At 40.6% G+C, this 14,952-nt stretch overlaps 1 protein-coding gene across 1 annotated transcript in view; it reads left to right on the top strand.

Annotated features, from left to right (window-relative positions):
* Nucleotides 1–14,148, top strand: part of ankrd52a (ankyrin repeat domain 52a) — a 34,089-nt gene extending 19,941 nt beyond the window's left edge. The window contains exons 22-28 of the mRNA XM_048253855.1: nt 96–183; nt 313–396; nt 546–691; nt 911–993; nt 1,169–1,251; nt 1,740–1,831; nt 2,066–14,148. Coding sequence (XP_048109812.1) covers nt 96–183; nt 313–396; nt 546–691; nt 911–993; nt 1,169–1,251; nt 1,740–1,831; nt 2,066–2,283 — 794 coding nt within the window. The 3' untranslated portion in view covers nt 2,284–14,148. The remainder of the gene's footprint in view (nt 1–95; nt 184–312; nt 397–545; nt 692–910; nt 994–1,168; nt 1,252–1,739; nt 1,832–2,065) is intronic.
* The last annotated feature ends 804 nt before the right edge of the window (nt 14,149–14,952 follow it).

The raw sequence follows: 14,952 nt of genomic DNA on the forward strand, positions 1-14,952 counted from the left end.
GAATACTGACTAAACCGCTGTTATTGGCCTTTTTTGTAGCCAACTGCCCCGTCATTGAATATTTGCTTTGTCTTTCCGTATGTGTCTGTGTTCAGGGCATGAGGACTGTTTGGAAGTTTTACTTGAACACAAACCGTTTAGTATCCAGGAGGGCAACCCCTTCAGCCCTTTGCACTGTGCTCTGTGAGTATCACCACCACCGTGACCTCTACAGTAAACTTAATGCCAATATGTGTGTTTGAGTGTGTGTGTGTGTGTGTCTGTGGTGATGCTGTCTGTGATGATGCTGACCATGTCGGTTGTCCCCATCAGAATCAATGGCCATGATGGTGCTGCTGAACTGCTGGTGGAAACCTTGGGAACACAGCTGGTTAACATTAGAGACGCTAAAGGAAGGTGAGTGTGTTAAACAAAGATATACATTATTTAAGTGTACATTTGTGGCATATTAAAAGCTTTTAGATGTAGAACTCTACTGGTAGTACTCTAACCTTGAAATGGACCCATTGTGTGAACTAACCTGTCGCCTCTCCTTGTCTGCGTAGAACTCCGTTGCATGCCGCGGCTCATGCCGAGAGTGTTGCCGGGCTACAGCTGGTCCTGGTGCAGGGGTCAGAGGTCAATGCTGTTGATCATGCCGGACACTCGCCACTCATGGTTGCCGCCGATAATGGACACACTTCCCACGTTGGTGCGTTGTCTTTTAGAAAGAAAAACTTTATCTACCCTTTTCGTCAGTGTTAAAATGGATTTAAATCCTATTCAAGTACAAATTTATCTATATAGTACATTGTTATACACAGTGGTTTTAGTCAGTGTGCTTTGCTGTATAGACACAATGCAACATTCCAGTATAGCCATGCATTGTATAGCCAAGACTTGAGTTTCTCTGCTCTCGTATACCCTACAGAGATCCTGCTGCACCAAGCCAAAGCAGACCTCACACTGCTGGACATCAACAACAACACTGCGCTTCACCTGGCCTGCAGCAAGGTGTGTGTTGTGTTGTGTTGTGTTGTGTTGTGTTGTGTTGTGTTGTGTGTGAGACAGAGAAAAAGAGAGAGGGAGAAGGCTGGTTTGCATACTTATTTATGCACGGACACACACTGAAACGATCTGCATTAAGAAATGTCTGTATGATGTGACCCTGAGTGTGTTTGTCCTCTAGGGCCATGAGATGTGTGCCCTCCTGATCTTGGCTGAGATAGACGATCCCTCTCTCATCAACGCCACCAACAGCGCACTACAAATGTGAGTCTCCTTTCTCTGCTCTCCTTTCTCTGCTCTCCTTTCTCTGCTCTCCTTTTCTCTCCTTTTTAGCTTTGATTTCTCCTCATTGTAAGAGGAAGCGCAGTCAGTGTTGCCAATTCAGAACACTTGGCGTTGCATCTCGCATGGTAATATTTGGCAAAACTTTTACATTTGGGAGAATTTTGGATGTCTTTAGGAGCTCTGCTTGATTGCCATGTGTTACAGCCAAATTGTCACACCAGAAGGGTTGCAGAACATTGGTGTGTGGTTGTTTTGACTGTTCAGTTTCTAATTAGCTAGCTAGCCCTATATCAAGTCAATCATGCCTCTTCATATAACTCTTGAGTTGAGTTTCAAATTAGTCAACTTCCTCTATTGCTAACTAGCCCATTAATAAGACATCCATGCCCCTTCATATAGCCGAGTTGTGTATCAAATCAGCCACCATCCTCCAGTGTTGCTAACTAGCCCTGTACCACTCCTTGCAGGCCCCTCCATATAGCTGCTCGCAACGGCCTGGCCACGGTGGTGGAGGTGCTTCTGAGTCGTGGAGCCACAGTGTTGGCAGTGGATGAAGAGGGTAAGCTCATATATACATCATATCGATCATGCTGCCCAGGCTACACTGCTCAGAACTAAATAGTTTGAGTTTTTGTACTAGACAATCAAATTTATCCCAACCAGTCTTTTTTTTTTTTTTTTGAAATTGTTGTTTACAGAAGCATTCACATGGCATTTGACTGATCGATTGCATTGTATGTATGTGTGTGTGTGTGTGTTTGTGTGTGTGTGTTTGTTTATTTTCTTCCCTCAGGCCACACCCCAGCCCTGGCGTGTGCGCCCAACAAGGACGTGGCTGACTGCCTGGCCCTGATACTGTCCACCATGAAGCCTTTTCCCCCCAAAGAGTCCAGCAGTGCCCACTTCGGCCTCAACCTGCTCAAGCACTGCGGCATCGCCGCCGCTCACCGACCACTTGCCAACGGCAGTCTGCGCCATGGCTATGCCAAGGACAGCTGCCTCACCGAGTGAGACACACGCACACAGGCATAAACGCAAGCAAACACGCACTCAAACACAAGCAAACATACACAAGCATACACACACACACATACACACATGCGTGTGTGCACACCGACCAACCCCCTTGCTCTATCTCTCACACACACACACACACACACACACACACACACACACACACACACACACAGGAAGTCTCAGTCATGCCTCCCTGTTCAGCTCTGAACCCCCTCCCTCCATAGCCCAGTACTCTCACCTTGACAACCACACCCCATCCCCACCCCACCCCACCCCCAACACTTCACCTCACACTGTAGACACGCAGGAATATACTAATTAGTGTGTGTGTGTGTGTGTATGCTTGCAATTGTATGTGTGTGTGAGAGTGCGCAGAATTTAACCTGATGGGTGCAGTCAAACCTATATGCAAATTTGTCACTCAAAATCTATATTCCTGTTCCACTCCCTTCTCTCTGTCTCCACGTCTCCATTGTCTCTCTCTCTCTCTCATTTCCCACAATGCCCTAAAACAAACAAGCAAACAGTGTATTAAAAAAAAAAAAAAAAACATTGAACAATTTCATTGTTCCGAGGAAATTGGTATCCGAACTTAAGAGCTATGAAACGGTTGCCTCAAAATTTGGCGTCAAGTGGCAGGCACAGTTAGCCAGTCTGGGCCACACGGGAGACTTGCAGAGGAGAGGAACCAACAGGTTTGACTGCACAGCCACAGGATGGAGTGGGGTGGGGGTACCGTTTCCCGTGCAGACAAACCTCGCATGATGCATTCTAATGAAGGGGCCCATTTATGATAAAACTTTACCCAGCCACTCCAGTTATTTACATGCTTAAACAGTCACAATAATAACCACATTGACAGCTTTGCTTCTCCCCTGATAATTATGTCACAGCAATGGTTTGTTTTTGACAAAGTTTACCTGTTAAGTGAATGTTGGGGGAAAAAAAGTAAATAAAAGAAAGTTACAGAGTAAAGTTGACTGATAGAAGCATTTAGGGTTTGTCTGCACCGGTCCCCTGCCCCACAGTAAACTCAGACATGAAGGAGTTGTCAGCCTTTCCACTCACAGAAGTGGAAGATGAAGGAAAAAAAAATATGTGCGATTGAGTGAAAGAAATATATGGCCATCTTTTGGGCTTCTCTTTCTGGAAATGTCCAGATGTCTTACAGTGCTGTGCCTAAATCTCACAAACAGCTAATGATGCTGATCATGCTAATCACAGCGTGGGAAAGATCCCCTCCTGACCCACCTTAATTACCCCTTTCAGTGATATATACCCACCACCTGACCCACCTTAAGTACCCCTTTCAGTGATATATACCCACCACCTTGATCCTGCACTCCTCCCCAAACTATGTGGAATGATTTTTTGAGACTTCAAAAAGAGAACAATTCTAGGAGTTTCACACAAAAATAGGAACATTTTTCAATGCAATTTCTTACAGAAGGAAAAAAAAACAACAAGCACCCATACCAACGCCAGGACTTTTTCAAAAGTTGCTCCTCTCTCCACCTCTCATTGCTTTCCAGTACAGAGAACTGTCTGGATGATCCATTATGTGAGTAAGTTGATGTTTGCACAATAGGGTGTCAAGGACTTAAAAAAAAATGTTTTCAATATAGCTGCTAAAATATAATTGCCTTTGTTTTTAGTAGATTGTATTAATGGTATTTAAAAGCGGGTCTTTTTTTCCCCCCCTTCATTCTTATTTAAGAGCAATACTCAGAGAGCCTTCAAAATGTCTTACCTCACATTTCGCTTGATCCTGCAAGGCTTTGGATGTTAATACTCCTCTGATTTACTTTCCTTAGAATTCTGCCAAGAAAGCAGTTGGTTTTAAGAAATTAACATGGTTATCCAGTTCAAGGCTAAAATATATTTACACTTTTACTGAAATATGCACTGTTGTAAGAAAGCTACCACCAAAGGTGTTACATGTTTCATGCGAGGATACTAACTCCCACAGAGCCACACAGAATGCTAACAACCCCCGTTACCTTTGCCTGGTATTACATGTTGCCCATCACCTGCTATGAAGATTACATATCATTTCTGCATGCTAGATGTATTCAACTGCCACCAAATCATAGATCACCAAAAAAGTAATAATAATAAAAAAAAAATTGAATGCATCTACAGGTCCAATGCACTTGAAGCTTTAAAAACATATAAAAAACAACATAATGACCTCATAAACGGCATCACTGTAGACTTGTCCAGTAACCAGGGTTTGTGGGCTCGGCCAAATATTTTCCCGGGCTGTGGACTCCAGGCCTTGTCGTTCGGGTTCGTCCCTGAGTACAGGTGTTGGCCACAGCTTCCCAAGTCCATCGCATGACAATTGCTCTGCTACGAGACTCTAAAACCGCAGCAGGCAATAGGCGCGCATCCCTGGTGTCACACAGAGCATCACAGTGATGGTTAGCTCCCTTGTAATCTCATCCAGCCAATTGCCAGCATTTCACACTGTGCCCTAATGATTCCTTTGGACCTGGATAATCATCTCCATGTTCTTGCAAATCTCTTATCGAGCTTGCTAGCTAGCTGTTGGAGCACGTCCTCGATCTGTTCCATATCAACCTTTAAAACGCTGTTGCCTCTCCCCGAATGTAGTTGCTCTGTGCTCCACTTCTCTTGTCTGTTGGATGCAGCCTCGGTAGCTGTTGCTCTTTCTCTCTGTACCTCCTGGCCTTACTGTAGCTGTTGATAGTACACAGGCTGGGTTTGATTTCATTTATTTAACCAATTTAGGCTCCGCTAAGTAAGACACTCAATAAGGTGCTCCTGAATGATAGTGGAAGAGGCCGTGTGGTGCTATGAAACAAGAAATCAGACTTTTTTTTTTTTTCTTTACACATTATTTTGCAAACAGTTTGTAGGCGTTTTATCTTCCATGCTTTTTTTGCACAGCTGGCCATCTATTCCATAGTTAAAAGTGTTAAATGCTATATCAGTCAGTTAAGCTTTTTTTGTGTAAGGTAGAGTTTTTATGTAGTGTGTTAGTTTGTCAGTTTGTTGCTAGAAAATCTTGAGTGTTAGTGCCAGCTGCCTTGGCCTTAACTGTTTTTGTGTAGTTACCAGGAGACGTAGTGAAATCCAAACTAGCATTTGGTGTGTTTGCATTTTTATTTAAATTTTTGCACAATTTTACTTGACCATTTAAGCAGGAATGAGTACCATAGGGTTCTGCCTTATGGCTTGCGTCGTGAAACAAACAGCAATGTATTAAGCCTAAGTTTAAAAGTGTATTATTGACTGACTTTTGCACTCCAGGTGATCAGGCAACACAATTTACTTCAAACATTTTTCGGCTCTGTGTAGCTCTGGGGGAGTACTGGTGAGGATTGGTGGCAGAGGATAGAAATTCTCAAAGAGCAGCTGGAGAGGGAGACTGCTATGTTTCTTTGTGTTCGCTTTTTTCTTGTGTTTTGTTTTTTCGTTTTGTTAGTTATGTTTGTTTTTCATTTTGAAATGACAATCAGTCTACTAAGGGCTTTTTATTTGTAAGGAAACACTTTTATGGGGACTTGTGCAAATATCTTGACATCCAAACAAGTTTCCTTTAAAAAAAAAAAAAACGGCATATGCGTGCGGTCATGGCCAGAGTGTGCACTTGCTTGGTATGTGTGCTTACTGTTTTTTGGAGGGAGGAAAATAATTATGTTGTGCTTCCCAGTCACTTTAGCAAAATTTACAGTGTAAAAATCCCTTTCAGATTGTAACTCAGAACTATTAGTTGCCGCTGCTGTTTACATAATTCCACAATACCTACAATTGTTCTCTTTTAACAGAATATAGAAAACATACCACAAATGTTCATGGGGTATTGGTAGTTACATATATCTATCTATATACATATATACATATATATATATATTGACACATACTTTTATGCATCAAATTCAAAGTTCATTGCAGACTGAGATTTTATTGTCAGGTCTATGGTGCATTAAAATAGGAACGAGAAGGTATCATATTTAAAAAAAATGGAAAAGGAAAAAAGAACAAAAAAAACAGGAAAGTTGGGGAAAAAAAGCAAATGCTAATCTTGCACCCTGATGTGGCCAGTACTGGTGTTCCACAAGGTATTTCATTTTAAAGCCTTTAAGAAAAAAAAGTCAATATCCTTTACTATATGCAGGAATAGCAAATGCCAAAACCAGTGTAATTGCTATTTCTCATATTTGTACTAGTATGCTGAAAGAAATGATTGTATTAAGCTACCTGAACTTTTTGTGGCATTTTACATAGGCCTTTTTCTATGATGTCAGACAAGGGTGTTGCTGGTGCGGAGATATCACATCAACAAATAAGCCATTTAATAATAATCTAATTCAGCGGAATAGGAGAAGGGATTTTTATTTGAAATTGTACATTTTGTTCAAACTAAAGAGTGGGCAAATGAGCAAGAGAGAAACACATCCTGCTCTAACACCCGCATAACTTTTTCTTTGTTTTTTTTTTGTTGTTTTTTTTTTGTTTGTTAGATTCTCAAAATTGGACTACCATACTTCATTTATTTTGGATAGTGGGATGAGTGCAAGTGAAATATTGCCACAGATTGGCTGGCCTGAGTGAGGGGACTTGCTCCCCATGTGAACCATCTTGTCTTGTCAAGAGCTGTACGAAGTACTGACAGCCCAAACCCTCCTCCCGCACCCTGGCCAGACTTTCAGTCCTGTGAGAGGGTTTGAGAGTTGGGCCCGTGATGGAGGAAACAGGCTTGCTTGAAAAAAAAAAAAAAAGCCTGGCTTTTTGTTTTGAAGGCCTTCCTCCCACCCCAACCCCATTCCCCCTGTCAAGCGTTGGCTCATTGTATAGGACATGGCTCAGTCCAGACCCAAAGCACTTATCGAATGAATACGCACTTTTGTATATTTAAAATATCTATATGTATGTGTGTATTTATGTATACATGTTACCTATGTAGATATTAACATTAGGGGTTACAGTTGTTTTACTTCAGCAAAAGAGGTGAGAGGGTGTCTCACTGTTCACTAGTGAGCAGATGTGCTGTGTGTGTGTTTGTTTGTGTGTGTGTTTGTGTCTACGTATGAGCAGCGGTATATGAGTAGGGATGGTTTCTCTTGTCGGGATCACTATTTGGTAGCAGTGAAAGAAAAGCTTGCACCTGTATGTGCATACATGTGTAGCACAAAAGTCCATTTCAAACAGAAAAAAAACTATTTGCACTGCCTTTATTCAACCAGTTGCCAAAAAGAGCAAGGATGTAAAAAAAATGAGGACAAAAACTGACATTTGATGAACACAAACTATGTATAGCTATACGTGGATTTACAGACATCTCTGCTGAGCCATAGTACAGTAATTTGCTGACTAAAAGTGAATGTAAGGTCTAAATTTTGAGTAGATAAGACTAGTGAAGCTGACATTACTGCACTGTCTCTAGACAAAAAGACAAAAAGTAATAGATTAATTAATGCAAGTCTGACACACTTTTTTGGGACCTGTTCATTTTTTCCACCTCTGCTTCCATCTGCAGAACAAATGGACAAGGTTTGAAACGCAGTCTAATCATTTGAGCCAGTGTTTGGATATTATTTTTGGCAAAGAAGCGGGTTATAGGTTTAGCCAGTGCATATGCCTTATGTTCTCAGCACAAATTTCACACCAATGTAATCTATAGCACTGCTCATGGGGTCCTGTCTTTAGGGCCCCTCCATTAAGCACTGTCCTGTGAAGCAACCTAACTCAAGTGGTTGTTAATTCAAAATGGCAGCCATAATCTCTACTGCGATTGCCTTACAGTTACCTCCTAATGTTCTTCCTGTGTTGTGATGCACAAGCCTACATCAACTCTTGTACTTGTTTGGAATGTGTACATCTTTCTTTCATATTGATTGCATATCAAAAAGCATTCAACCTTAACGACGCCCCATGCTGTTACCTAGACCCGTAAGTGCCGTAGCAATATCCGTCTCTTGTTTGTCCTTGATGGTTATTGGAAAAAACAATTGGGCCGTTGGTCATCCTTTCTCCAGTGGAGGTCAGCACAAAAGAAGGGAAAAAGGGATTCAAAGAGTGATTCTCACCTTTTCATTTGCCTTTGTTTCTACAAAGGCCATCTCTGTTTTTTTCCAGAGTGCTTGATTCCCAAAGTCCTTATCACAAGTGAAACTCTTTACTAGTGCTGTTCTCCGAAGACCTTCACTAAGATGCAAATAACTAGTCTTGTTTTGTTCTCACTGAAAGGGAAATAGTGGAAGTTGTATCGGTGAGACAGCAAGGATTAATGATTGGAAAAAACACAGTTCATTACACTCCTCAAGGTGGTGAAATTAAATATTTTTTTTTACAAAAATAAGATCCTTAACTGGCTCAAATGTTGGGTAAGACTACGTTTCCCAGAATGATTGAGTATTCTAGGAGAAAGATTGAAGGGTTTTTATTGCCTCTGCTCATCTGTATAGCATCAAACCCATAGCGAATGTGCATTTTGTCAGACAGATCTCTGTTGTAAGGTATGTTTTTGAGTTTTTGAAAAGCAATATTGCAGTCGGCCAGTTTGAGAAGAGAGGAAAAGAGATAGACTTGCACAAACTTGTGGAGATGGTAGCAGTTAACAGACTCAGATATACAAAACATCGGAGCATCAGTGAGAAATTATTCACACACAAGCATTGAAGAAAATGGGCATGACTAGTGATTTTGTACATTTGTGAGTTTTGTTTTCCTTTGTTGTTTCTTCAGGGTACGGAAATACTAGTTGTGGACTTGGCTTTTCATCTGAACTCGTACAGGAAGTTGATCTGTATTTGACAGGAGTGGTGATTCACTTCTCATGTAGCGCCTCGTGAGTTTTGTTGGTGAGCAATCACAGCTCTCTGAGAATTAATAGTATTTGTTTTTTGTAAAGTATATGTTGGTGATTATTTAACATCCAGAACTTTATTCTGATTTGAAGATTGAGAGGGTTTGTAGGAAAGCTGGAATTAGATTTTTAATTTTTTTTTTTATTATTATTTTTTTTATTTTTTATTTTTAGTTAGTTTATATTCTAGTCATCATAGCTGTCGTGTCACATATTAACTACAGTGATACTGTCCACAGCACAGTCTACTGGGAAATCTCCCACTTACCTCCGGTGTTGGTAGAAGTTGCTCCTGATAAGTGCTGACTGTGGACCAGTTGTCATGTTCTATTCTACTGCTCAGACTGCGATAGAGGGGAGAGAGGCTGGTCCCAGGTCAGCATCTGTGCAGCAACATCTCCCCTGAGCCTTACCTCCAAGGGCACCAGTGTCCCTCTTTACTTGAAGCATCGGTGAAAGGCAATAGAGAATCTTTTATGTTTTCACCTTCCCCCTGCCCCCCATAGAAAGCATGCCTTAAACTTAAGGGTACACCACGTGATTTCCCTCAATGTAAAAGTGGAAAAAAAAAGTCTTTGTTACCTTACTGGTGATAATTGGTGTACAGGTTTTCATATCAATAGTGGCTGCAGTTATAGAAGATAACCTTGTTTAATATATAACAAAGTCTATGTTGATATTGTAAAAACAATAATAATGCATCTATGTAAAAAAAAAAAGTGTTTTTCAAGTTTTTGTCAACCTTCAGATTCTAAATGGGCATAGCAGGGACTCCGCTAATCCCTTGACTCTGATAGCTGTACATCTTGTCATTTTAAATGTACCGACCCATGTGAATGAGCTGTCTGTGACAAATCCACCTGAAGATCCTACCCTTTGCATGAACCTCCCCTCCTTCCTTAGCAGCTCTAGACAAATGGAAAGTAGACTGATGTCTGTCACTAGCCTGAGGTTGCCTCCATAGTACTATGCCCTCTGGCCTCATGGTTATATCGCAGCTGTGTCATGGAAGTAATATTAGTGACCTTCTCTCATTTGATAACTTGTGTCCTCTGATAATGTTAAAGGCTATTCTCAGTGATCAGAGGTCACTACTCTGTGTTACCTCTCTGGGTTTTTTAGGATGCAAGTGGAGATTGCAAGAAGTTAGCGTCCATAAGACCTGAGAGATGTTTGTCCATGTGCCACAGTATCCTTTGGAGTCTTAGAGAGGATTTCAGCCCAGTGAACATCCAAATGCCTTTCACCCAACCTACCCACAGTTCATTGTTGTGTTTGGTCAGAGCACTTTCCAACTGAGGTTTCTTTGACACCAGTGGGACCCTCTGAAAGCTTGTGATCTTTCAGTGGTTTTCTGTACTTGGAAGGGACAGTTGCTACATATTCAGGGCTGAAGGTGTCAAAATATTTTCTCTCAGATGGTCCCAACTGGAGGCTGAGGTCATGTATGGCAACTTATGCAAATACCCATGTTTTATGGAGTTTATGTTATGCATGATGGAGTTATGGGGTGAGAACATTGCTGTGCAGTTGGAATGTTAAAACCTGTATGACCTATTTTAAATGATTTGCCTAGTTTGTGCAACTTCTTTTTAGATTAATTTCAAACCATAGACTCTACTGAGCATTATTTCCTCACAGAAATGTGGTGTTCTCAGTTGTAACCACACTGAGAGGAGTTAGACGCCATCGATTTGTAGAAGAGGTTATGGCATGTTGGCATTTCTCACCAAGAATATTGATTATGCATTAGAGTTTAGAGATTTGCTGGTGATTTTGTTAATTTCTACAGGTAATTGTAGTGTCTTACTTCATGAGAGATGGTCACATAATTTCTGAAGAGCTACTAAATTGATTCAAAATATTTACAGTCATTTATTTAGTCTCTGTAAATGGTCTTCCATTCAAGCCAATCTGAAGCCTTACGAATTACCGCCGAGTAGTCCCGTTTCACAGGGCCCGTAATGGGTCCATCCACCTGTAGCATTAGGCTTTCACAAATTCCATTAATCCCAAGGAACTGGAAGCCATTCTGTTGACCTGCTAGTTCATTTTGTGTCGCCACAGCAATGTCTGTGGACATGATTGTCAAAGCTGTGTACAGAGTTTGTGTTGACAGATTTTTCAAAGCACAAGTCCAAAGAGGAAGTTCTTGACACTAAGTCCCCAAATTCTGTTCTGCCAGTTTTGTTCACAGTAACCTTCCATGATGAAACGCCAGCGCTCCTGGTTTGAATATGGACTGGTTTTCAAGGTGATTTCCAATTGGGTAAACATCCTTGTGTGGAAACAGAAGTTCATCCATGGCCAAATAATCAGTAGTTCATTCAGTTAAGCAATATTTCCATTTGTGAGCACAATAAAAAAGCTGTGTGCTGTAATTAAGATTGCCCCTAAGATTGTGCACAGCTTTGGAAACACATCCTATTAGAACTAAAGAACTGGCAACATTACAGTATCCCAAAATCAAAAACAGTTATAAAATGTGTAATTTCGAATGTAAGTAGCATAAAAAAAAATATATTTTGTTTCAACTCACCAATAAAGAAACATTATGCATTCTACTGGAAGGGTGTTAGATTTTATTGATTTATCAAGAGTAGCTCTCCTAGGTGTGGATTGTTGCATGTTAGTGGAATGGCATGTTTGTTTAATTTAACGCAGGGTTCATCTGGATTAAATCTGATCTTAACCAGAAATTTGACTGATTAACTGTGACTAGCGAAGGGAGTTTAACATTGTTTTTAAGACATTTTTTGCAGCCTGCTACTTCCCTTAAACCTGGAAACTAAACTTGAATTAACAGCAAAGTAAAGTGAATTATGATAATCACAAGTGGGAGGTGTTTGATGCAGTTGGCATAGCTTCATATGTTTGCGGATGTGTCTGGACATCGATGTGTTGGTATTAAATCTGCTTGAGAAGTCTTGCAGTGGAATACCATAATGCAGGATGAAGGGAAACCACCTTGCAATCACTACCTTATGGTACTAGGACATCCATATCTATGTGCTATGTGAGTTTGTGTGAGTGTGAATGAGTTAATATACTCAAGCATTTCCCATTTGAAGACTGAGGATGTGTTGGTCCTCATTGCGTGGCGCTGAATATTTTGTAAAGAAATTTGTATTTTTCCATGTCTTGGCATACTTTACACTCGACTAGTTTACACAACCAGAAGCCCAAGGATTCTGCTCTCCAATTAGTCAATCCTTAAAAAAAAAATACATTCCCTTCTAGTGATGGTAAGATCATGGTACTTCTAGTCTTTAAAAGTTTGTGGGCTTTTTTGTATTTAGTTTGATAGACTGTTTTGATGTCTAAGATGTTTGTGAACTTTAACCCTTTGAAAAGGATATCTCAACACTGTTTTGACTGAACGCTTGAATTCTTTTCCAAAATCTGTATCTGGAATATAAGGCTGTTGGTTGCCTTAAACACCCATTCTGAAAAGTTCTCAGTGTCCTCTAAAAAGAGCCGTGTAAAGTGAGCTTTAGAGCTCTCCCACTGGCTTCCCCCATCCCTCTTCTCTGTGGTCTGTGGAGACCTGGGAGAGCTGAACTGGTTAGTGTTAGCCTACAGGGCACACCTGAAGCCTGGCAGTAACTCTGCCCTATTCCCCACCCACACTGGCGTTCCACTACTGCCACCTGATCGAGAGTGAGTGTGTGTGCATGTATGCATGTGTGTGGTTGGTGTCAGAGAAAGCAGGTGTTTATTAAGGCTTAGAGGACAAAAGCAGCGATGTAGTAGATCCAATATGAAACCCTAATTACCTCAAAATGTCAGTGACAGAAATGAATACAGAATTGACCACATTTTTCATCTTCAAGTGGATTTACACTTCATTTGTAATACACAAATTCATGCTATTTTGGGGAAATTGTTGGAAAAAAAGTTATTAGTATTACAAATACTGAGTATCGTTTTTCTGTTGTGCCTACCTCCATTATGTACAGGTCATCTTTGTCTGCTAAGCGCATAGCCACCTATTTCTGTAGGTTAAAAGAAAGAAAAAAAAAAGATGGAAAAAATATTTGTTTTTTCTATCTTCAAAAAAAAAAAAAGAGTGATTGTGTCTGTCATATTTAAGTGTTGAGGATTATAGTTGCAACCAACGACAGGAATGTCTAAGCCAAGCTGTCGGTAGACCAACAAACTCTCCTGGGTCCTAGCGCAGCCATTTCTTTGAATTTTTATTGAAAACGGATCCGCTTCAATGAGCCCCTCTCAAAAGCACCCTTTACTCAGTGAGCAGACGTCACCTTTTTCCACATCCTGACAGTGTGTTTGTGTATGTTGTGTGTTTGTGTGCATCAAGCCATATGTTATACCACGTTTACAGCTGTCGTGTTGATGGGGAAATATTCTCGACTGTGTGGAGATGGTGTGTCCATGTGTCTGCGTCTTAAAACTAATGTAACTCCAAAAGCAACAAACCGACAGAAGCTCTGGTTCAATTCAGGCTGAGTTAGGGTGCATGCTGCGCTCCGTCTGAAGGAAACACATTTATCGTATCCAGCCTTAAATCGCCAGATGCATCCCACTTCAGAGGTCAGCTGTTAGGCAGGGCTCCCACTACTCCAGAGGACCTCTACAGACCCCCACCCCACCCCCACCCCCACCCCCACCCCCACCCCCAGTCTCAGCCCCCACCTAAAAGAAATGGGGAAAGAGAAAAGCCGTACATGATTTTCTGTGACAATGCAATCTCTGAAAGCACTTTGCCTTGTTAAAATCCTAATGTGTGCTAGTGAATGGTTATATGTTGCAAAATGTTACATTTGTGTTTTTAAAGAGAGAAAAAAAATCTAAGGAATTATAATTTGATGAATTAAGACATTTTAAAAATTATTCAAATTTGCATTGACCTCCAAGTACAGGATAAGTGAAACTTCATTAACTAAGGCATTCAAATCTGATCGATTTTTTTACAATGTATGCTGCAGCCATTGAGTCTTGTTATTCAGTATTGTGGCTTAGAATTGGTTATGTTTAAATAAAGTGCTATCGCTTAATATCTATTTGTGTCCTGTTGTGTTTGATTGTAATGAACTGTCCTTCCTCATTGGGGTTAGAATTTATTTTTGAAACATTAAATTGGGCTATAGTTTTGGTCTCCAGTTTTATATGAAAGGATATTGCCTTAATCTATTGAGCCATTTAATTTGTACAGATGGCCCAGCAACTTTTCACATAAATCGCTAACAAGCATTTACCTTCAGTATACTTAAAATGCCTTTTCTAAACTTTCTTAACACAGCAACACATCTAAACATAATAAGCCAAAGAGTTAGTATTTATTGAACAAAACGTGCTTTTGGAAAACTAAATGTGCTTTTGCCAAACTTGGTACATGGTCTCCTGACCCCATGTGCTTTTGGAAAACTAAAGTCTATTTCAAAATGCAAAACCGTTTCTCTGCATACACTTAAGGCCAACGCCCACTAGTGGCAAATGACACCAAAGTTTAGAACTCCATTACTTTTAATGCAGCAATGCAGTAAAATTGTCAACAACAAAGGTTAGAAAATTGTTCTAAGTGTCAACTCCATAGATGTAAATCTTGTCGCCAGTGGGCGTTGGCCTTTACTCTACCAAGAGAGCAAAGTTGGCTCAAAATCAAGTAATTCTGTGAAAACACTAGCACGTTCTCTATCCATGGAGTTGATTATAGCACAGCAACTTTCAAAATACAGGATTGGAGAGATATCAGCTGTCATAAATCATGCCATTTTTATATAAATGTTTAGGACATCTCAATCTCGACAACCCTGGATTCTGTATAAATTCTCAATAGTGTGTTTACTGTACTGTACTGTAACTAG

This window comes from Alosa alosa, chromosome 10 (assembly GCF_017589495.1).
Source record: "Alosa alosa isolate M-15738 ecotype Scorff River chromosome 10, AALO_Geno_1.1, whole genome shotgun sequence".
NCBI classification, from domain to species: Eukaryota; Metazoa; Chordata; class Actinopteri; order Clupeiformes; family Clupeidae; genus Alosa; species Alosa alosa.